This window comes from Heptranchias perlo, chromosome 1 (assembly GCF_035084215.1).
Source record: "Heptranchias perlo isolate sHepPer1 chromosome 1, sHepPer1.hap1, whole genome shotgun sequence".
NCBI classification, from domain to species: Eukaryota; Metazoa; Chordata; class Chondrichthyes; order Hexanchiformes; family Hexanchidae; genus Heptranchias; species Heptranchias perlo.
This window is the reverse complement of record NC_090325.1, coordinates 48,175,887-48,198,551: the sequence shown is the minus strand read 5'-3', so window position 1 is coordinate 48,198,551 and position 22,665 is coordinate 48,175,887. Positions and strand designations below refer to the sequence as shown.

Below are 22,665 nucleotides of genomic sequence, written 5' to 3'. Positions count from 1 at the left end.
CTCTGTTTCTTTCTCCACAGATGCTGCCTGACTTGTTGAGCTTCTCCAGCATTTTCTGTTTTTATTACAGGAGTAAGTACTTTACATGTCCAAATATCTGCCAAACTGGTGTTCCCCCTTTAATCATTTAGAACATATTACTGTAATAAAGTACAGTGGCCCCCTTTATAAATCTCCCTGATATAAACCATAACCTCGGATATAACCTTTTATTGTTTTATGGTTTCCTTGCTAATAGTGAACCCAGATTAAACGCTGTTTGTGTGGCTCCGAAAGACTGTTAGACTACTCTATAATTGCAGCCACTATTCCAACCTTCTATGGGGAGGGAGGGAAAGAAACAATTTGATCTAATAAATATTAGAATGGACATGTAAACAATACAAACTTGCATCTAGAAGGAATAGGTTATTAAAATTAAAACAACAAATAAATATCGGAATAATGACCAGGTACAAGGGTAGTGAACTAAAAATGGGGCAACTGCACAGTTTGATTTGCTGCCGAAGTACTGGTGCCATCTGTGCAGTCTGCATGCCAGGTAGTCACATCAGAGATTCAATTGATATGCTCTCTCTAGTGCAATTAACACCTGTAATAAAGCATCTTGCTGTCTGAAGATCATTGAGGCAGATTACTTATTCACACATTCTGTGACACGTACAGGTGTTACGGCAGGTTATTAGTTATGAAATAACATGCTGCAGTGGACATATAGGCGGATGAATGAATGAGCCATTTATAAATTATGTATGCATGTTTCACAGCAAGCTGCTTGGTGTTTTTCAGTTGCTTCCAGTTTGTAAGACACCAATTAGTGCCGAATTCTAAATAATTGAACAACTTTGATTCCCTCATCATTTTAGATCCAGACATAATGTACAAAATAAGTTTTAAAAACCAGAAGACCCAAGGGTGAAAATTGTTCAACTCCTTTAGATCTGAGCATAACAGCAAGTGCCTTGCCTAGATCCATTTTATACTGAATGCATAATTTTCTTGCCTGAATTGATTTGTAATCTTTTGCCAGACAATGGGGATGATTTTTTTGTGCGGCATAAATCAGGCGGGTGGCGGGCATGGCCGTAGCCGCTCTGCCTACCTGATGTGGTTGGCGTGGAACCCGTGTCATTTTCATGGTCAGGTCTAATTGAGATGCAATCGGCAAGTTGGCAGTGCTAATTGTTCTCCCTTTAAGCAGCTCGTCGATTGGAAGGGTAGGAAATCCAGTGAGCCGGCCACGAAGGCAACCTGCTGCCCCTTAAAGGGGAGGGGCACTTTCTGATGGTGGATACCAGTTTTCTGGAGCAGCAGGCAGTATGAATTCAACCAGTGTTCCCAGATGCTCTGATGCAGTAGTGGAGGTGCTCATAGAGCAGGTCAGTAGCAGGAAAGAGGTCCTTTTTCCCTCCGATGGTTGACGGTTGCCCAGACAAATTTCTTTGCAGCAATGGAGAGAGGCGGCAGAGCGAGTAAATGCCACAAGCATTGTTCCCAGGATCTGGCTGCAGTGTGAGAAAAATGTAATGATCTCACTAGGAATGGCAAGATACGTACCCCATCACCTCTCTCTTACTGTCTTCACAGTACCACCTTCTCTCAGCACTATCATTTCTTCCCTCCCCGCTTCCCGTGCCTGTCCTCTGATCAGAATGGGACACATCACAAAAAGCTGGGAAAAAAGGAATGCAAGCAAGTTTAGGCAACTGATCCTCATAATTTAACTCTTTAGGCCCCAGTATATGTAACAGCATTGCCTGTTTATGTTGCTTATAATTACAGAAAATGCATTACTTTGTAAGGATGTAAACTGCCAACAGTAATACTTAATGTTTATGCATTTGCCACAGCAAACTAAGTGTGATTTTTTTTTTTTGGCAAACATCAATATTCTGCTAACCTCATTGTGCCCATCAGTGTAAACCTTTACTATTGCTTGCATTTTACAAAAAAATGTTTTGACAGTGTTATGCAGTTCTTTTGAATCACACTGCATAATAAAGCAAAAGAAAAAGACACTACCATGATGTTAAGCAAACGAATGTGGATATGCTCCCCTAATACTTAGTTGATTCGTAGTTGGATCAATATAGAATAAGATAATGAGTAGCAACTTTGAAGCTCAGATTAATTTGTGCACCAGGTCGGGCCATCCGGGAGCAGCAGGTCACACTGAGTGAACTGCTTTGTATGCATGTATGCAGCATAAATAAAATTGGTAAGATGCAGGATCAGCTGGAAAATTTTGGATGCTAAAGTTGTTTTAAAGACAACTGTGCAGAAATAAATTTGCTCCGCCAGTCTCAACTATAGACATTTACTGGTTGAAATAGCTTAATTGTGACTCAGAACTTGAAGCAGAATTTTTAGTATATCGCTTACTGTTGCCAGACAGAGGTGCTGAAGTTGTAACATGCACCAACACATTCCTGCCCCTTACCTCGTGGTTGTGCATGGGGTGAGAATTTGTTGGTGCATCCTATGCCCACATGTGTTTCTTTCCCACTAAGTGTGTGGAACTGAGAATTAAATGCTTCCACTTGTGGGGGAGTCCAAAACTAGAGGTCATAAATATAAAATAGTCGCTAATAAATCCAATAGGGAATTCAGGAGAAAATTCTTTACCCAAAGAGTGGTAAGAATGTGGAATGCGCTACCACAGGGGTAGTTGAGGCAAATAGCATAGATGCATTTAAGGGGAAGCTATATAAGCACGAGGGAGAAAGGAATAGAAGGGTATGCTGATCGGGTTAGATGAAGTAGGGAGGGAGGAGGCTCGTGTGGAGCATAAACACCGGCATAAACCAGTTGGGCCGAATGTGCTGTAGTTTCGATGTGAAATCACCAGTTCAATTAAGTTATGGCAAATTGAATTTAAAAAAAAAAAAAAATTTTTTTATTCGTTCACGGGATGTGGGCGTCGCTGGCGAGGCCAGCATTTATTGCCCATCCCTAATTGCCCTCGAGAAGGTGGTGGTGAGCCGCCTTCTTGAACCGCTGCAGTCCGTGTGGTGACGGTTCTCCCACAGTGCTGTTAGGTAGGGAGTTCCAGGATTTTGACCCAGCGACAATGAAGGAACGGCGATATATTTCCAAGTCGGGATGGTGTGTGACTTGGAGGGGAACGTGCAGGTGGTGTTGTTCCCATGCGCCACCTGTGTTCCATAAGCTTAATTTTTTAAAGTTTTATTTCTGTAATTCAAGGTTAAGTATTTTTTCTCAATAATAAGCCAGCAACTTGAAAGCTCACAATGTCAATTTGAAGTGTTTTATAGTTATACAGAGGGAGGATCATTCTGTACAATCTTAAACATCTTGGGCCAATTTGAGAAGATGGCTCCGTAGGCACTGGTGGATCCAGGTGTTGTTCCGTTGCATTCACACAGCAGGGAACATAGCTGAGTAAAAGCTGGGGAGCATCCTACTCACATATCAAAGGAAACATAATTGACAGCTCGGTGGGCTGAGCCCCCATCTCTTTGGTGGGGTGTCTCTCTCTCGCTCTATCTTGCCCCCCCACCCCACCTTCCCACTCCCTCTCTCCCTATCCCCACCAGGCAGTCTGGTTTGGACTTTTCAACAGCAGCAAAAAATGATGTCTTAAAAGTTTGAACCAGCTTAGCTATGGAAAGTGAAACATGTTTAGAGAGATACAGCCGCCACCACTTACACCATGCACATTTATCGCGGCAGCCGCCTATGTCGGGCAAATAGTGCTAACCGTTTGCCAGTACCACAGGAGTCAATTACAAAGTTGCCGCACATAACGTAATAAGCGAGCTGGCTATTTTGGTCAGTTCAATAATTTCTTTGCACCTTATTAACCCCTGTATTTACAAATTCATGCACCATTGTTTTGAAATCTTGGAGGCAAGAGGTCTGCTTGTGAAATCGGCCCTTTGTCTTAGTGATTGGATTCCAGCTGATTGTGCACTAAAGCCACTAAACTCGGTGACTCCAACCAGAGAAGCTGTGATGAAATCCAAGTAGCAAAGCCCTCAAATAGCGACACATATGTACATAGTAGTGAGGAGACTCCATAAGCGGTGGGGACTGTACTTGGTGATACGCTCGACCACGCTATAATGGTTTTACCGTCCGCAACTTATAGCAGGCAAATTGCATTAACACCAACGCGCCCACTACAAGTGGGTGGGGACTGTAATGTGTTATCTTTGTTGTTTTTCATAAACGAGGAGTGTTGGAAAATTGATTATTCTCACTGCGAAAAGTATATTTTGTTCATTCATCTATTTTATCTAAATAAGCCAGTTGATGGTCTGAGGTGGAGCCTCGTCTCAGTAAAGTGCAATTTCAGCTTCTCTTCTGTTAAGTGAGGAGAATTCATGTGGAGGCCCATGTCTTATTTCTGTAACTGGTGTATAATGTATGGGTTCTCTGTTACAATTCCTGGGTCATGTTATTATTTGACCACGTATTTGACAGAAAAAGATGCACTCCGGATTCTGGGAATCGTGGTGAGGTCTGCTTATGGGTGTGACCAGCGACCTGGAACCTGAGAGAATAGATAACATTAAAACCCAAAACTGTAACAACAGACTACTTGTTTTTTCCCCTTCAGTTCTACAGTGATACATTTATAATCCTCACACTTATGTCTCTCTTCTCCGGTGTGGCACAAGGGAGGGCACATACATCAGTACTGCCTGTTTGGTGCAGTTTCATAGTGGCCCTCTGACTCATTATAATCAATTGTAAACAATTTTACAACACCAAGTTATAGAATCATAGAATCATAGAATCATAGAAGTTACAACATGGAAACAGGCCCTTCGGCCCAACATGTCCATGTCGCCCAGTTTATACCACTAAGCTAGTCCCAATTGCCTGCACTTGGCCCAATAGTCCAGCAATTTTATTTTAAATTCACAAGCTTTCGGAGGCTACCTCCTTCGTCAGGTGAACGATGTGAAAATGAAATCCTCGAGATGAAATCGCATTTATAATTCACAGAACAATGCTTGGTGAGTACAGACAGTTTTTTCAACTGCCCGTTGCCAAGGCAATCAGTGTGCAGACAGACAGGTGTTACCTGCCAGGTCTCACAGAATATATGATGTGGAGATGCCGGTGATGGACTGGGGTTGACAATTGTAAACAATTTTACAACACCAAGTTATAGTCCAGCAATTTTATTTTAAATTCACAAGTTTTCGGAGGCTTCCTCCTTCGTCAGGTGAACGATGTGAAAATCACATCGTTCACATCGTTCACCTGACGAAGGAGGAAGCCTCCGAAAGCTTGTGAATTTAAAATAAAATTGCTGGACTATAACTTGGTGTTGTAAAATTGTTTACAATTCACAGAATATACAAATCACCAAAAAAAAACAACAAACAAAAAAAAACAGAGATAGAGAGGTAGAAACATAGAAAAGACAGCAACTGACCCGTTATATTAAAAACAGATAACATTTGTTCGCTGGTGGGGTAACGTGTAGCGTGACATGAACCCAAGATCCCGGTTGAGGCCGTCCTCATGGGTGCGGAACTTGGCTATCAATTTCTGCTCGACGATTTTGCGTTGTCGTGTGTCTCGAAGGCCGCCTTGGAGTACGCTTACCCGAAGGTCGGTGGATGAATGTCCATGACTGCTGAAGTGTTCCCCGACTGGGAGGGAACCCTCCTGTTTGGCGATTGTTGCGCGGTGTCCGTTCATCCGTTGTCGCAGCGTCTGCATGGTCTTGCCAATGTACCATGCTCTGGGGCATCCTTTCCTGCAACGTATGAGGTAGACAACGTTGGCCGAGTCACAGGAGTATGAACCATGTACCTGGTGGGTGGTGTCCTCTCGTGTGATGGTGGTATCTGTGTCGATGATCTGGCATGTCTGGCATAGAGCGAGAGAGAGACACCCCACCTGACGAAGGAGGTAGCCTCCGAAAGCTTGTGAATTTAAAATAAAATTGCTGGACTATAACTTGGTGTTGTAAAATTGTTTACAATTGTCAACCCCAGTCCATCACCGGCATCTCCACATCATTATAATCAGACAGAGTGAGCTAAACAAGCAATGAAAAGATTAGATTAACTGGAGGCTCCATGAACATCCCATCCTCAATGATGGCCCAGTATAAGGTTGAAGCATTTGCAACCAACTTCAGCCCAAAGTGCTGATTGGACGAAACTTCTCTGCCTCCTGAGGTCCCCATCATCACTGAAGCAAGTATTCAGCCAATTCAATTCGCTCCACATGACATCAAGAAATGGCTGAGTGCACTTGACATAGCAAAGACTATGGGTCCCAACAACTTCTCGGCTGTAGTGCTAAAGACCTGTGCTCCAGAACTAGCTGTTCCCTTAGCCAAGCTGTTCCAGTACAGCTACAATACTGGCATCTACACGATAATGTAGAAAATTGCATCGGTATGTCTTGTCCACAAACAGCAGGACAAATCCAATCCGGCCAATTACCACCCTATCAGCCTACTCTCAATCATCTGCAAAGTGATGGAAGGTGTTGACAGCAGTGCTATCAAGCAGCACTTACTCACCAATAACCTTTTGCACCTTGCTTGATTGCCTTTGTCAGGGTTGGGAAGGAATTTCTCAGAATCTTTTCATTAATTGGGTGAAGGCTTTTTCACCTCTCCCAGGAGATCGCATGACTGCTTGGGGGCGGTGGGGAGGGGGGAATGGCACAGGGAAGTTATGCTATGCTGGTCAGGACCAGATGATTTTTTCCTGTCTTTTTTGTATGTTCATAAGTTAATAGCCTTCTATGCACTAACTTGTGACAACACAAAAGATTACTTTTTTTAAAAAAAAAAGCAATTAGGTTAATATGAAAATACTGTATCTTTATACTGTCCTTTTCCTCCTCCAAAATATGTATACAGTAGCAGTATCTTTTACTGCTGCATTGATGCTATTCGTCAGTTTCTTGCTTGGAGGTTTTGTGCGTGTTCTGTGAGATTGACTACACTGTGGCAGAACATGTCTTACAACTTGGGGATGATCTCTTTGATTTTCAAATAGTAAAATGAGGATTTATAATGGTGCTGAGTTTTTATCTTAATAAAAGAGTACTTGGATTTTTTTTGGGAGGGAGAAAGCCATTGTATCTTGATGGGTTCATTAGATGCTTCCTGTAACTAATACATAATGGATAGGCCATAGTCATTGCTGAGATATTGTATCTCCAAAGACAACGATCCAATAAAATATTTCCCTTTATGCTTCACTGCTGCTTGAATCACTTTATTTTAGTCATTTAAAATATCTTTTAAAAACCAATTTTTTGGGATCAGCGTAGAAATTGGAAATATAACTCCACATTTTCCAAGCTACGTGTGTGATAAATATATTTTATATATATATATATATATATGTAAAACATTTTTGAAAAAAGTTTGGGCTTTTTTTCTGTGGTAGCTTTAGAAGGGAAGGATCTACTGTAGTTATACATCTTATGTAGCCAAACAAAATTATATCTGCAGCAATAATTGTGGCTGTTAATTTTTTTCTCCAGCTCATAGAAACATTACCTCGGGATATCCATTTTAATATTATTTAGTTGTTTATGGGATAAGAGTTTTATTACAAAGTTCGATATGGAGTTCAAGAGTAAATAAGTTTGTAAGATTATTCATATTTAATGAATGTTAAGAAATTAGGGCTTGGAGCAACATTACCATTGGAAGGTGTTGAAAATGGCACAGTAGGTATACATCAGCTTTGTGTATACTTACCAATGAAACAAAAAATAGTTGTTGGTTAATTAAATAATATAAATTCAGCCATACACTAAAACAAAATAATTTTCATTTATTAACCTACAAATGAAGTAACAAAAAAACTTTTACATTATTTATATCCTGTAATAAATTAACCTGCAGTAAGTCTTATTGCTTGACACTTTGATATGATGCTCTGAATTTCCATTATATTGTTCACATTAAGGCATGCTGTGCCACTTCAACAAATTGATCAGACATCATGATGGCCAGTGACATGATTTGTAGCTTCTGAGACCATTTTATGCAAAGGGAAATGATACATTTACTGCTGGTTAACCTGTTAGAGGGTATAACAGTCATGCTTGGTATATTAATGTACAGTGCCATTGAGTGGTAGGACACAAGTTTTTCACCACTGGTAAGTTCGAGTTCTCAGTTGAGCTGTCAAGGACAGATGCTAAACAGATAAAAGTGTGAGAATGAATCCTTGGCCCCGATATTTGTGGGGAGGGTGCGGGGGAGTGCAGTAGCGAGGGGGATACCTGGAAAGCCTAGGGATGCGGAGGTCCTGTCGATATTAATGTGCCGGGCGGGAAAACCAGTGGTAAGGGACGGTCCCCGCTAATCGGGAGAGTGTGGAGCCTGGTATGTGGTGGCGGGGGCAAGAGCCCGGCAATTGGGAGGCAGGGAGAATGAGATGGGGGGGGGCGCCGATTGAGGTAGCGAGGAGAGGCCATGATCGGCACAAGGGAGGCCAAGAGTTTGTTTGAGGGGCCGGGGGAGCACTCCTGCTCCTCCTGGCCCACAAGGAGTACTCTAAAATGCACTTCCCGATATCCCTACCATCACAGAAGCCAGTCTTCAGCCAACTCGATTCACTCCACGTGATATCAAGAAACGGCTGGGTGCACTGGATACAGCAAAGGCTATGGGCCCCGACAACATCCCGGCTGTAATGCTGAAGACTTGTGCTCCAGAACTAGCCGCGCCTCTAGCCAAGCTGTTCCAGTACAGCTACAACACTGGCATCTGCCCGACAATGTGGAAAATTGCCCAGGTATGTCCTGTCCACAAAAAGCAGGACAAATCCAATCCTGCCAATTACCACCCCATCAGCCTACTCAGTCATCAGCAAAGTGATGGAAGGTGTCATCAACAATGCTATCAAGTGGCACTTACTCACCAATAGCCTGCTCACCAATGCTCAGTTTGGGTTCTGCCAGGACCACTCGGCTCCAGACCTCATTACAGCCTTGGTCCAAACATGGACAAAAGAGCTGAATTCCAGAGGTGAGGTGAGAGTGACTGCCCTTGTCATCAAGGCAGCATTTGACCGAGTGTGGCACCAAGGAGCCCTAGTAAAATTGAAGTCAATGGGAATCAGGGGGAAAACTCTCCAGTGGCTGGAGTCATACCTAGCACAAAGGAAAATGGTAGTGGTTGTTGGAGGCCAATCATCTCAGCCCCAGGACATTGCTGCAGGAGTTCCTCAGGGCAGTGTCCTAGGCGCAACCATCTTCAGCTGCTTCATCAATGACCTTCCCTCCATCATAAGGTCAGAAATGGGGATGTTCACTGATGATTGCACAACGTTCAGTTCCATTTGCAACCCCTCAAATAATGAAGCAGTCCGAGCCTGCATGCAGCAAGACCTGGACAACATTCAGGCTTGGGCTCATAAGTGGCAAGTAACATTTGCGCCAGACAAGTGCCAGGCAATGACTATCTCCAACAAGAGAGTCTAACCACCTCCCCATGACATTCAACGGCATTACCATCGCTGAATCCCCCACCATCAACATCCTGGGGGTCACCATTGACCAGAAACTTAACTGGACCAGCCACATAAATACTGTGGCCGGGTATTCTGCGGTGAGTGACTCACCTCCTGATTCCCCAAAGCCTTTCCACCATCTACAAGGCACAAGTCAGGAGTGTGATGGAATACTCTCCACTTGCCTGGATGAGTGTAGCTCCAACAACACTCAAGAAGCTCGACACTGGACAAAGCAGCCTGCTTGATTGACTGCCCATCCACCATCCTAAACATGCACTCCCTTCACCACCGGCGCACTGTGGCTGCAGTGTGTACCATCTACAGGATGCACTGCAGCAACTCGCCAAGGCTTCTTCAACAGCACCTCCCAAACCTGCGACCTCTACCACCTAGAAGGACAAGAGCAGCAGGCACATGGGAACAACACCATCTGCATGTTCCCCTCCAAGTCACACACCATCCCGACTTGGAAATATATTGCCGTTCCCTCATTGTCACTGGGTCAAAATCCTAGAACTCCCTTCCTAATAGCACTGTGGGAGAACCTTCACCACACGGACTGCAGCGGTTCAAGAAGGCGGCTCACCACCACCTTCTCAAGGGCAATTTGGGATGAGCAATAAATGCTGGCCTTGCCAGCGACGCCCACATCCCATGAACGAATAAAAAAAAACTTACCTTCTGGAGCTGGCAGCTCCTGAGTCTTTCGCTGCCGGGTTTCCCGAGCACTGGGAAACTTGGCCGTCAGTTGTTAAATTTAAATCAGGCTCTCAACTGCACTGTGGGAGCCTGATGTAAATATGTTAATGAAGTGTCCCGCCTCTTCAAGATGGGCCACACAGCATCTCGCAACCCGCTGCTGTAACAATGCAGCAGGCGCGTACACGGCAGGTTGGGGACGTGTTCCTCGATTTTCTTTTTTAAATTTCCACCCGCCCTCCCCCCAACTCCCTCCCGTTATGGGGGGGGGGTTAATATCAAGGCCCATAACTCTGATAAGAGTACCATTTACAGGGACTTTGGAACAGGTCATCAACTATGCTCTGTGGCTGGGAATAGCGTAGGAGAGGAATAACAAACGATCTCAAAATTCAATCATGCACAAAACAAACTTGTGGTTCAATTAATTCTATAAAAATGAGAAGAGAAGAGCAAAGTTGCCACGTTATTAGTTTTAACTCTTAGCCTATGGATTTCTACTGTGTATCCAAGTGAATTTTCAGCAGGCTAAAGATTAAAAATGAAGTAATTTTAGTATTTGGAAATTAGGAGTACTGTGAGCAAGTAAACTTTTTAAAATAAGTTTTTTGCTAACTTGAGTTACGGATATCGCAATCCTTAATGTCTTTTGGTTGCCGTTCTGATGAAAGGTCATCGACTTGAAACATTAACTCTGTTTCTCTCTCTACAAATGTTGCCTCACCTGTTGAGTGTTTCTAGCATTTTCTGTTTTTATCCCATTTATTCGATTGTCCCTCTTAACCACCAAAATGCATCATAGAATCGTAGAACGGTTACAGCACAGAAGGAGGACATTTGGCTCATTGAGTCTGTGCCAGCTGTATACAAGAGCAATCCAGCTAGTCCCACTCCCTTGCCCTATCCCTGTAGACATGCAAATTTTTTCCTTTCATGTACTTATCCAGTTCCATTTTCAAGGCCATGATTGAATCTGCCTCCACCACCTCCTTGGGCAGTGCATTCCAGATCCTAACCACTTGCTGTGTAAAAAAAGTTTTTCCTCCTGTCACCTTTGGTTCTTTTGCCAATCACCTTAAATCCATGTCCTCTGGTTCTTGACCCTTCCGCCAATGGGAACAGTTTCTCTCTATCTACTCTGTCTGGACCCTTCATGATTTTGAATACCCCTATCAAATCTCCTCGCAACCGTCTCTGTTCCTAGGAGAACAACCCCAACTTCTCCAGTCTATCCACGTGACTAAAGTCACTCATCCCTGGAATCATTCTAGTAAATCTTATCCGCACCCTCTCAAGGCCTTCACATCTTTCCTAAAGTGCGGTGCTCAGAACTGGACACAATATTCCAGTTGTGGCCGAACCAGTGTTTTATAAAGGTTCATCATGACTTCCGTACTTTTGCATTCTATGCCTCTATTTATAAAGCCCAGGATCCTGTATGCTTTTTTAACTGCTTTCTCAGCCTGCCCTACTACCTTCAATGATTTGTGCACAGATACACCCAGATCTCTCTGTTCCTGTGCCCTGATTAGAATTGTGCCCTCTAGTTTATATTGCCTCTCCTCGTTCTTCCTGCCGAAATGTATCACTTCGCATTTTTCTGCGTTAAATTCTATCTGCCACGTGACCGCCCATGCCACCAGCCTGTCTATATCCTCTTGAAGTCTTATCACTATCCTCCTCACTGTTTACTACCCTTCCAAGTTTTGTGTCATCTGCAGATTTTGAAATTGTGCTCCGTACACCCAAGTCCAAGTCATTAATATATATCAAGAAAAGCAGTGGTCCCAGCACCGACCCCTGAGGAACACCACTGTACACCTCCCTCCAGTCCGAAGAACAACCGTTCACCACTACTCTGTTTCCTGTCCCTTAGCCAATTCTGTATTCATGTTGCTACTACCCCCTTTATTCCATGGGCTTCAATCTTGATGGCAAGCCTATTATGCGGCACTTTATCAAACTCCTTTTGAAAGTCCATATCAACTGCATTGCCCTCATCTACCCTCTCTGTTACCTCATCAAAAAACTCTATTAGGTTAGTTAAACACGAATTGCCTTTAACAAATCTGTGCTGGCTTTCCTTAATCAATGCACACTCGTCCAAGTGACTGTTAATTCTGTCCCGGATTATCGTTTCTAAAAGTTTCCCCACCACTGAGGTTAAACTGACTGGCCTATAGTTGCTGGGTTTATCCTTACACCCTTTTTTGAACAAAGGTATAACATTTGCAATTCTCCAGTTCTCTGGCACCACCCCTTGTATCTATGGATGTTTGGAAGATTATGGCCAGTACCTCTGCAATTTCCACCCTTACTTCCCTCAGCGACCTAGGATGCATCCCATCCAGACTGGGTGACTTACCTACTTTGAGTACAGCTTGCCTTTCAATACCTCTTCATCAATTTTTAGCCCATCCAGTATCTCAACTATATCTTCCTTTACTGAGACTCTGGCAGCATCTTCCTAGGTAAAGACAGATGCAAAGTACTCATTTAGTACTTTGGCCATGCCCTCTACCTCCATGAGTAGTTCTCCTTCATGTTTCCTAATCGGCCTCACCCCTTCTCTTTCTACCCGTTTACTGTTTACAAGCCTGTCGAAGATTTTTGGATTTCCTTTTATGTTGGCCGCCAGTCTATTCTCATACTCTCTCTTTGCCCCTCTTATTTCCTTTCTCGCTTCCTCTCTGAACTTTCTATATTCTGCCTGGTTCTCACTTGTGTTATCAACCTGACATCTGTCATACGCCCCTTTTTTCTGTTTCATCTCACTCACTATCTGTTTTGTCATCCAGAGAGCTCTGGCTTTAGTTGCCCTACCTTTCTGCTTCGTGGGAATGTGCCTAGACTGTACCCAAACCATCTCCTCTTTAAAGGCCGCTCACTGTTCAATTACCGTTTTGCCTGCCAATCTTTGATTCCAATTTACCCGGGCCAGACCTGTTCTCATCCCATTGAAATTGGCCCTCCTCCAATTAAGTATTTTTACTTTACAGTGATCCGTGTCCTTTTCCATAGCTATTCTAAACCTTATGATACTATGATCGCTGCTCCCTTAATGCTCCCCCACTGACATTTGCTCCACTTGGCCTGCCTCATTCCCTAGAACCAAGTCCAGCAATGCCGCCTCCTTTGTTGGGCTGGAAACATACTGGTTAAAAAAATTATCCTGAACACATTTCAAAAATTTCTCCCCCTCTTTGCCCATTATTATTAATATTCCTTTCTATATTAGGATAGTTGAAGTCCTGTTATCACTACTCTATAGCTTTTGCACCTCTCTGTAATATCCCTGCAAATTTGCCCCTATATATCCTTCCCACTAGTTGGTGGCCAATAGAATATACCCAGTAGTGTAATGACACCTCTTTTATTTCTTAACTCTAACCAAATAGATTCTGTCCTTGAGCCCTCCAGGACATCCACTCTCTCCAGCACTGCAATATTCTCCTTAATCAATACTGCCATCCCCCCCTCCTTTCTTTCCTTTCCTATCTTTCCTGAACAATCAATCCTCATTGAAATACATTGGAAATAATTTGCATAAGAAAATGACACCCAAAAAAAGGAATCTCCAATGAATGTCTCAGTATTTCCATAAACTTTGTAAATGTTTTGCTTTTAGGTGTCTAGCAAGAAGAATCCTCCTCAGCCTGCTTCTTTGGACTTAGATGGTTCCTACCTAGGAATTGTGCCTTCATGTACATCAAATGCTATTGGTAAATCTAAACAGGTGCTTGCTGGTCCATCCCTAGCACCTCATCTTCAGTGTGACCTGGGCCAGTATTTCCCAAACCACAATGTTCTCAATCAAGTTCAGCGTATGGACAGCTTTCCATCCCAAAATGGTTGTGAGACAATAACTGGAAATACAGTTCAAGGAGAGCCGGTTGCAGGAAGACGTTTCAACATGAATGATCGGATAGATGTCGGTACTGTGCAGGCTGGTACATTTCGTGATACCTTTGATACTGATGGCGGACAATCTTCTCACTGTGGGTGGTTGAGGAAAGGAGAGACTGGTGATAGAAATCGATTTACTAATGCACATAACAGGCATTTCAGTCCGTTAATTGAACCTAATGCCTTCTCTGGAATGTTTCATGATCCAGCAATGAATGATCAAATGGGAATAATGACCGGAGAAGTTTTGCATGGAAAGAAAATGCCTGAAGACCAAAAGCAGCAGCTGTTGTGTCAGAAAATGGAGCTGGAGCTGGAGAAAGAAAGACTGCAGAGATTGCTCGCTCAGCAGGAGTCGCTGCTCCTTCTAAAGCAACAGCAGTTACACGAGTCAAGGTTGGATTACAGCAGGTGAGAATTTCATTGAACCTTGAACTTTCCTAATGGAGGTAATATACCCTTTGAAATTAACCTTTATTAGATTAACGACAAAATTTTAATTAAAACTGACTGTGTTGCCTATTGATTGCAATGGTTTTGAACCCCTTTCCTGGTACAACTTTAATAGGTTTGAACAAAATAGATCCCATGTGGTAGCAACTTGTGAAGTATTTCAGTTTTAACTGCTCTTATTTTTTGTTAAAATTTCACACCTGCATGGCCTTCTGAATGTTAACATATCTAGAACAGCTGCAATTCAGTAGGGATTTTAATAACATTATAAAATAATTATCAGTAATTGACAGACAAAGCAAATTTCAAAGGCAGTTGGGTGGTAACCAAAACATTTTGATGTAAGTGTTTGTGCATATTAATAGCATAATGAATGGGTAAAGTAGGACTGTAGTTGAATTTACAGATCAGGTTGATAACATAGTTTATGTTAGGTTGCAAATGTTACTTCTAGTTTGGCTTTCAAAATACAATATATAGGGCCATAATTTGCTGTCAAAATAACATTGAGGCTAATAGCGTTCACCGCATTTATGCACAAATGATACAACAACTTCAGGCGAGGGGCAGATGTGTGGTTAAACGTGGAAATCCATTAGTTGCTGTATGAGTTGCACCACTGCACCGTTACCTTCGTGAAAACGGCATCTTGCTATCTCCCTCACTACTCAAATGCATTGAACAGCATGAAGTTGCTGTATTTATGCGGTAGATACGAACTAAACTCGCCACAGAAAGTTAAGTCTTGTCCATTTCAGTCTAAGTATCTTTTTAACGACGTGACGTGTTAATTACTGCCAGTCAACCTCTCTGGCACTGAAAATCATAGAATGGTTACAGCACAGAAGGAGGCCATTCGGCCCATCGAATTCACCCACTCTAATTTACACTTCCTTCTCAGTCCTTGTGCTGTTAATTTCTCAATCCTTCAATCTGATTGGTTAAGAAGATACACAATTGCTTGCCCTGTTCACTCAAGTCCTAGATGCCCTGTTTCCCTCGCTGTGACGTTACCAGCTCACACTTTCAGCAACTTGCCATGCAAAAATTAATAAACCTAAACGGGCAAGGGCAAGTCTAACTAATGGCAGATGCCGTTGGATGCCCTGCTGTGGCAAATTATAGCCCATTATTATATATTTATTTTACAAATTGGTATTTGGAAATCCAGAGTACTATGAGCAAGCAAACTATTTTAGGATGGTGTGGTCGCCTGTGTCATAGGCTGCAGAGGGGTGAAGAAGGACGAGAAGGGACAGTGCACAACGGTCAGTCATAGAGGATTTCATTCGTGACTTTGATTAAGGCCTTTTCAGTGCTGTGGCTGGCACGGAAACCTGATTAGAGAGATTCAAACATGGGGTTACGGGAAAGCTGGGCATGGATTTGGGAGGCGACAACACGTTCAAGGACTTTGGAGAGGAAAGGGAGGTTGGAGATGGGGTGGTAGTTTACGAGGACAGAGGGGTCAATGGTGGGTCATTCATCTGATGAATTATATAAGTTGCTGTGTTGGGATAAATGCAGAATTCTTTTGGAAATTCTACCTTTGGGAGATTAAGTACAAGTCCATGCTGGTGAAAATTATATATAATGAATTGGAAGGTGCAAGCTTGGGTGGGGGAGGGAGGGGACAATTGCATTTTTTCCTCATTTAATCTTTCAGTTGATCTTTTGTTAATGGATTTTGCTTGAACAGTTACTTAGTTTAACGGTATGAAGCTGAATTATCTGTAGAGAGATGGTTGTTAGCTGTGTGTGCTTCTGTTTCAACTGTTTTACTTGATTCCCTTCCGTTCTCTTGCATATGGATGATTATGGGGTGATCTAATTGAAGGGTTTAAGATGTTTAAAGGATTTGATAGGGTAGATAGAGAGAAGCTATTTCCTCTGGCAGGAGAGTCCAGAACAAATAAAGAGGACAAAATAACATAGAAATGGAATACTAATAGCAATGGTAGCTCCCAAAATTACCATCTTACGTGCTTTGCTCCATTGGGTTAAATGGATGTTTATTGACTCAGGTCCACAACTGTGAAGATGAGGCGAGTACTGTAATGCCTTTGCTGTCAAACACTCCTATTTATTTTGCTTTTTTCCCTCTTTCACCTTTTCATTTCAGTTCAAGTGACCAAAGGTTTCTGGATTGTGTGTTTTTCAAAGTAAGCTATCTATGTGAGGGCGCATGGCAGATAAGAGGTTACTAGAAATGGATTTCTGAATTATCTGGTGGAAATTTTTCATAAAACTTGAAAAAAAACAGTATTTGAAAGTAAACAAACCACCATAGTGTTTGAAGTTCCTCATATGTCCTCTTTGTAATGTACATCAGGCTAATTTGTACCAGTCCACCTTCCAGCAACATGGTTTGTATTTTCCTAATTATTTTTACACAATTAGTATTTTGAGGCAGAGACTTGGAACATGGTACAGTTAACATTTTTTTTCTAGTTTCCATCCACGATCGGGGTTAGAGAGTACTAATGGACATAGATGCTATAACATCCACATACTTAAGAAATTTTCAATCTGTTTTCATAGGTACAAGTATCATCTGTCTGAAGCTGAAGGCATGACCTGCAGCGAGGGTCCGACAAACAAAACAAGAATTTCTGCACCAAATACAGTTGGGTCCACTGAAAGGTCAGATGATACTTTATTATTTTTTTTGACACTCATTAGGATTGTTTATAATGAGTATATACTATTTCGGTACACTTTTGTTTTGTACATGTTGAACAGCATTTTCATTCAATGTTCTGTACCATTGTAACTGGAGCTGTGCCTCTCTGTAAGTTAGAACTGATGCTTAGGTTTCACAAGCTGCCTTCTACAGGGAAAATTGTGCATTGCTGTATTTTGTTGTTACCTTCAATTGGAAACTTTTGATTTATAAAGTTTCCCTTTTTTAAATTAGCATTCTGTTCCCAAGATTAAAAGTTCTGAAGGCTCTCGTGAATTGCATTTCCAGTTCTGTTAATGACAAAAATGTCTGCTCATTTTGGATCCATTTTTGCATTTCATATCCATAACACACTGAAAGGAAAATAATTTTAACAGAGTTAATGAATCACCTGAGATTCTAGATTACCGTTCAGAGACTTGCCTGCAGTAACAAATATCAGTCCAAACAAATTGATTGAAAATTGTGAAATAATTCCAAAAGCAAAAATATATGATGCAGGGTTAAGCATAAGATTTTTTAGGAAGAAGAAAAGGCCATTAGGCCAACAAGTCTGTGACTCATGGATCAACCCCACAATAGGCACCTTCTCACCCATACCACTCGATGTTTCTGTTTCCAGAATGTCATCTAATTGTCTTCAGCACTTGTTTACAACATCCACACCAGTGGCTCTCTCTGTTAACTTATTCCACAGATTTAATACTCTGCTTGAAAAAGTTCTACTTGATCTACCCTCTTACTTCCAATTTCCTGATTTTTAACTTTTGTCCTCTGGCACTTCAATCCTTCTAATAATGTGCCTTAATCAGCTTTGTCAATCCCCTTGATAATTTTGAAACCTTTATTAGGTGATCTTGAGCTATTCTGTTTTCCAAAGAAAATGAGCCTTTTTTTATAACTTCAAATTCCTCATCCCCTGAATAACCTTTTTTTCTAGTTTCTATACCCTTACAAGTGCAGTAATATTCTTCCAATGATTCCAGAATTGCACACAATATTTCAAGTGGGTTTGGACCAGTGTCTTATACAGCAGCAATACAGTCTCTCTTGATTTGAATGCGATCCCTCTGCTAATGTAACACAGCATCTGATTTTCCAGGTGACAGCCACTAGACATTGGGTTGATGGTTTCATAAATTTATCACCAATAAGCCTTACATCTTTCTTGTAATCAGCATGTAATACACTGTTCTATTTAATGCATACTTCTTCTTTTGGTTCTTTGCTCGCATAGCAATTATTTTATCCTTGCCCATCTTGAATGACTCTCCATTCCTCTGACTCAGACCCTTTGTGCAGCTTCCTCCACCCCTTTGCCCAACTATTGGCGGCCATACCTTCAGCCACCTAGGTCCACGCTCTGCAATTCCTTATCTAAACTTCTCCTTCAAGATTCTCTGTAAAACCCATCTCGTTGAGCAAACGTTTGGTCATCATCATACCTTAAAATGATTAAGAGATTCAATGGGGTAGATACAGGGAAACTATTTCCTCTGGTGGGGGAAACCTGAACAAGAGGGTATAATCTTAAAATTAGAGCTCAGCCATTTAGGAGTGAAATCAGGAAGCACTTTTTCACACAAAAAACAGTGGAAATCTGGAACTCTGCCCACCGACCCCCCCCCCTCCCCCCGCCTCCAAAAGGTTGTGGATGTGGGTCAATTAAAATTTTCAAGACTAAGCTCAATAGATTTTTGTTAGTTAAGGGTATCGTGGAATATGGCAGGAAGGCGTGTAAATGGAGTTGAGGTGCAGATCAAGCATGGTCTAATTGAATGATGGAATAGGCTCGAGGGGCTGAATGGCCTACTCATGTTCCTATGCCCTTGTGTTCCTAATATCTCCTCCTTTTGGCTTGGTGCCCATTTTTTGATTATGCCTTTGTGAAGCGCTTTGAAACATTTTTCTATGTTAAAGGCACTATATAAATGCAAGTCTTTATTGTTATCTAGCTACCATTGGCCCAGTTACCTGAAAATTTTAAATTCTACATAATGTTGCTACATTGTTGCCCATTATGTTCTGTCCCTTCTATTTGATATCATTTGCAAAACTTGAAGATTTTGCTACAGCATCTTTTTCCAAGTTGTTCATTTTTATTAAAGACACTGGCTCCAAGAACAACTGAAGGGGTACTCTCTTTCCAACCTGGAAAGTTCCTTTTATCACTGCCCTTGAATTCCTCACCTTCTATTCTGTGATTCCTTATCTTGCCTATTGATCACTGATGTGGAACATTTCTGATGTTAAGTTCATTTTGTTTTAACTGCACTTCCCTTATCCATTATGTCAGTAATGTCTTTGGAAAATCTCTAGCAAGTTGGTTAAAGATCTCTTCTTCTGAATTCATGCTGATTTTCTTCAGTTGTCTTTTTTCCCCAGTTGTTGACTAAATAGATGTCACAAAACTCTTTCAAAGATTTTCTAAAATTATTAGTGCAGAAGAAATGATCTTCACCATTGCCTTTCCATGGACAAGTTAGAATCAGGTTTGCCAGACTATGGGCCAGAATTTTCTGTCAAAGTAATAGTGAGGCTAATGGTGCCCGCCGTCATTTATGCGCAAATGCTACAGCAACTTCAGAGGAGGGGTAGATGCGCGGTTAAATGCGGATATCCAAACAATATCCAAACGAGATGTGCCGCTCCGCCGTTAGTTTTGCAAAAACGGCATTTTGCTGTCTGCTTCACCATTGAAATGCATTGAACAGCGTGAAGTTGTATTTGCGCGGTAGATATGAACTAAGCTTGACACAAAGTTAGGTCTTGTCCATTTCAGTCGAAGTACCCTTTTAACGATGTGATAAGTGTTAATTACTGCCAGTCAACACCTCTGGCACTGAAAATTAATTATTACAAGCGTGGAGTCTCATTTCTTCAGGTTTTAAATGTTGGAGATCTTAAAAATGTAAATTTTTTTCAAAAAATATGCTTTACCTTTCTGTCTCTTTTTCCTCTCTCTCTTCATTCAATCTTTCTTTCCCTCTCTTTATTTCTCTTTCTATACATGTTTTAAAATTGAATTCACCCACTCTAATTTACACTTCCTTCTCAGTCCTTACACTGTTAATTTTACAATCCTTCAATCTGATTGGTTAAGGAGATACACAGTTGCTTGCACTGTTCACTGAGGTCCCAGATGCCCTGTTTCCCTCGCTGCGCCGTTATCAGCATGCATTTTAAACAACTTGCCACGCAAAAAATTTAAAAACCTAAATGTGCAAGGGCAAGTCTAACTAATGGCTGATGCCGTTAGTTGCCCTGCTACAGCAAATTAGGGCCCGATATTATAGTGTCCGAATAAGTTAAAATCCATTTTTATTACAAGATGTGGAGATGCCGGTGATGGACTGGGGTTGACAATTGTAAACAATTTTACAACACCAAGTTATAGTCCAACGATTTTTATTTGAAATCTACAAGCTTTCGGAGGCTTCCTCCTTCCTCAGGTGAACGAGGAAGGAGGAAGCCTCCGAAAGCTTGTAGATTTCAAATAAAAATCGTTGGACTATAACTTGGTGTTGTAAAATTGTTTACAATTTTTATTACAAGGCATTCTGGGACTTTTGCAGTTGTTTTGGGAGTGTATTCAGTGATTCCATCCATTTGTTCAGGAAAAGTGTAAATCAGTGACTTTGTTAATGCAAGAGCTTACATCAATCTGTGCCTGTAGAAATGAAAGGCAGGAGAATGTAAAGCAGTACTCCGGAATAAAAACCATGGGCTCGATTTTACCAGCGGGTTCCGGGTGCGTTCCCGGCGGGGGGGCGTCGAAAATCGCGATATCCAGGTGCGTCTTCCGGGTTCCACGCTGACGTGCGGGGATGCGTGCGCAGACCCCGCCGGTGGGAATCCCGCAGGCAATTAAAGCCACTTGAGTGTATTTATCTTGCTTGTTGAGGTCATTAAATGACCTGATTCAGCTGTCATAACAGGAAGTGTGGGATTTTACCTTCAACTCAGACTGTTTCACACACTGGGGGAAACAGTCTCACTCCAACCGGACGTGTTGCAGCCAGCAGCCTGTGGCAGCTGCCAAGGTGCACTCCACAGAGGTGGGGAGAGCCCTCACCCACGCAGGAGGCCACCGCGTCACATAGGGCAACCCCTGCCCTCCATCACCCCCCGCCAAGCCAGAGGACAGACCGATGTGAAACCGCAGCCCCAGTGCGAGGAACCACCTACCTACCCTGCACAACCCTTCAGACCAACACCTGCCAGATGGGTGGTGCGTTGACATCCTCGGAGGACGAACAGCATGACCAGCCCCAGCAGCCTCGCAGTCCATGCCGTCCGCCTCAGCGACGTGGAGCCCCCCAACACGGTGCTGTCGCACACCCACCTGCACAGCAGGAGGGAGGGCAACCGCAGAGAGAGATGCGTCGCAGGAGGCACTACCCTCCGCACAGGGTCTACAGACCGAGGCTCAGCTTCATGGACCTCTCCGAGGAGCAGTGCATACGGCGGCTCAGAGTCAATCGCCAGGTAGTCGCCGACATCTGCAGCCTCCTTAACGACGAGCTGCTCCCGGATGGACCAAGCAGCAGCATCTTACCTGTCGCCGTCAAAGTCACCACTGCCCTCAACTTCTTCGCATCCGGATCCTTCCAGGGTGCCACCGGGGACATCACCGGGGTCTGTCAGTCGTCTGCACACAAGTGCATAAGGCAGGTCACCGATGGGTTGTTCCGCAGGGCCTCGCACTACATCAACTTCGCCATGGACGAGCGCAGCCAGATGGAGGGGGCGGTTGGATTCCATGCCATGGCTGGCTTCCCACGGGTACAGGGTGTTATCGACTGCACCCACATCGCAATACGGGCACCTCCGCATGAGCCAGGGCTGTTCATCAACAGGAAGGGGTATCAATCCATGAACGCGCAGCTCATCTGTGACCACCGCCAGAGATTCCTACACGTGTGCGCCAGATACCCCGGCAGCTGCCACGATGCCTTCGTCCTCAGGGAGTCCACCGTCCCGCCCATCTTCCACGCACCCAACGCCGGCAACGGCTGGCTCCTCGGCGACAAGGGGTATCCCCTACACACGTGGCTCATGACGCCTCTGAGGAACCCCATCACCAAGCCACACTGCTACCAGGTCTACAATTGAGCAGACCATAGGGCTGCTCAAGATGCGCTTCAGGTGCCTTGATCGTTCTGGGGGAGCGCTCCAATACACACCATTCAGAGTGGGACGAATCATAGTTGTCTGCTGTGCCCTGCACAACATGGCCCAACAGAGAGGGGTGCCGCTGGAGGAGGCCCCATCCACACCCGCCACCCACATTGAGGACGGCGATGAGGACGAGGAGGAGGAGGAGGTGGAGGAGGAGGGGGAGGCACCAGAGGATGATGTACGACCCATGCGCCGAACCCCGACTCACCGGGATGCTCGCCGGGCCAGGGAGGCACCCATATGTCAACGGTTCTCCTGGAGTCAGAC

General features: G+C 43.3%; 1 protein-coding gene across 4 annotated transcripts in view; it reads left to right on the top strand.

Moving 5' to 3' along the window:
- kiaa1328 (KIAA1328 ortholog) overlaps positions 1 to 22,665 on the top strand; it is a 218,122-nt gene that overhangs the window by 81,275 nt on the left and 114,182 nt on the right. For all 4 annotated transcript variants that reach the window (XR_010962905.1, XM_067984483.1, XM_067984492.1 and 1 more), the window contains 2 exons: positions 13,804 to 14,492; positions 17,076 to 17,177. Coding sequence is in view for 3 of the 4 variants with exons in the window: in XM_067984483.1 (XP_067840584.1) it covers positions 13,804 to 14,492; positions 17,076 to 17,177 (791 nt within the window). In the remaining variant the exon portion in view is untranslated. The remainder of the gene's footprint in view (positions 1 to 13,803; positions 14,493 to 17,075; positions 17,178 to 22,665) is intronic.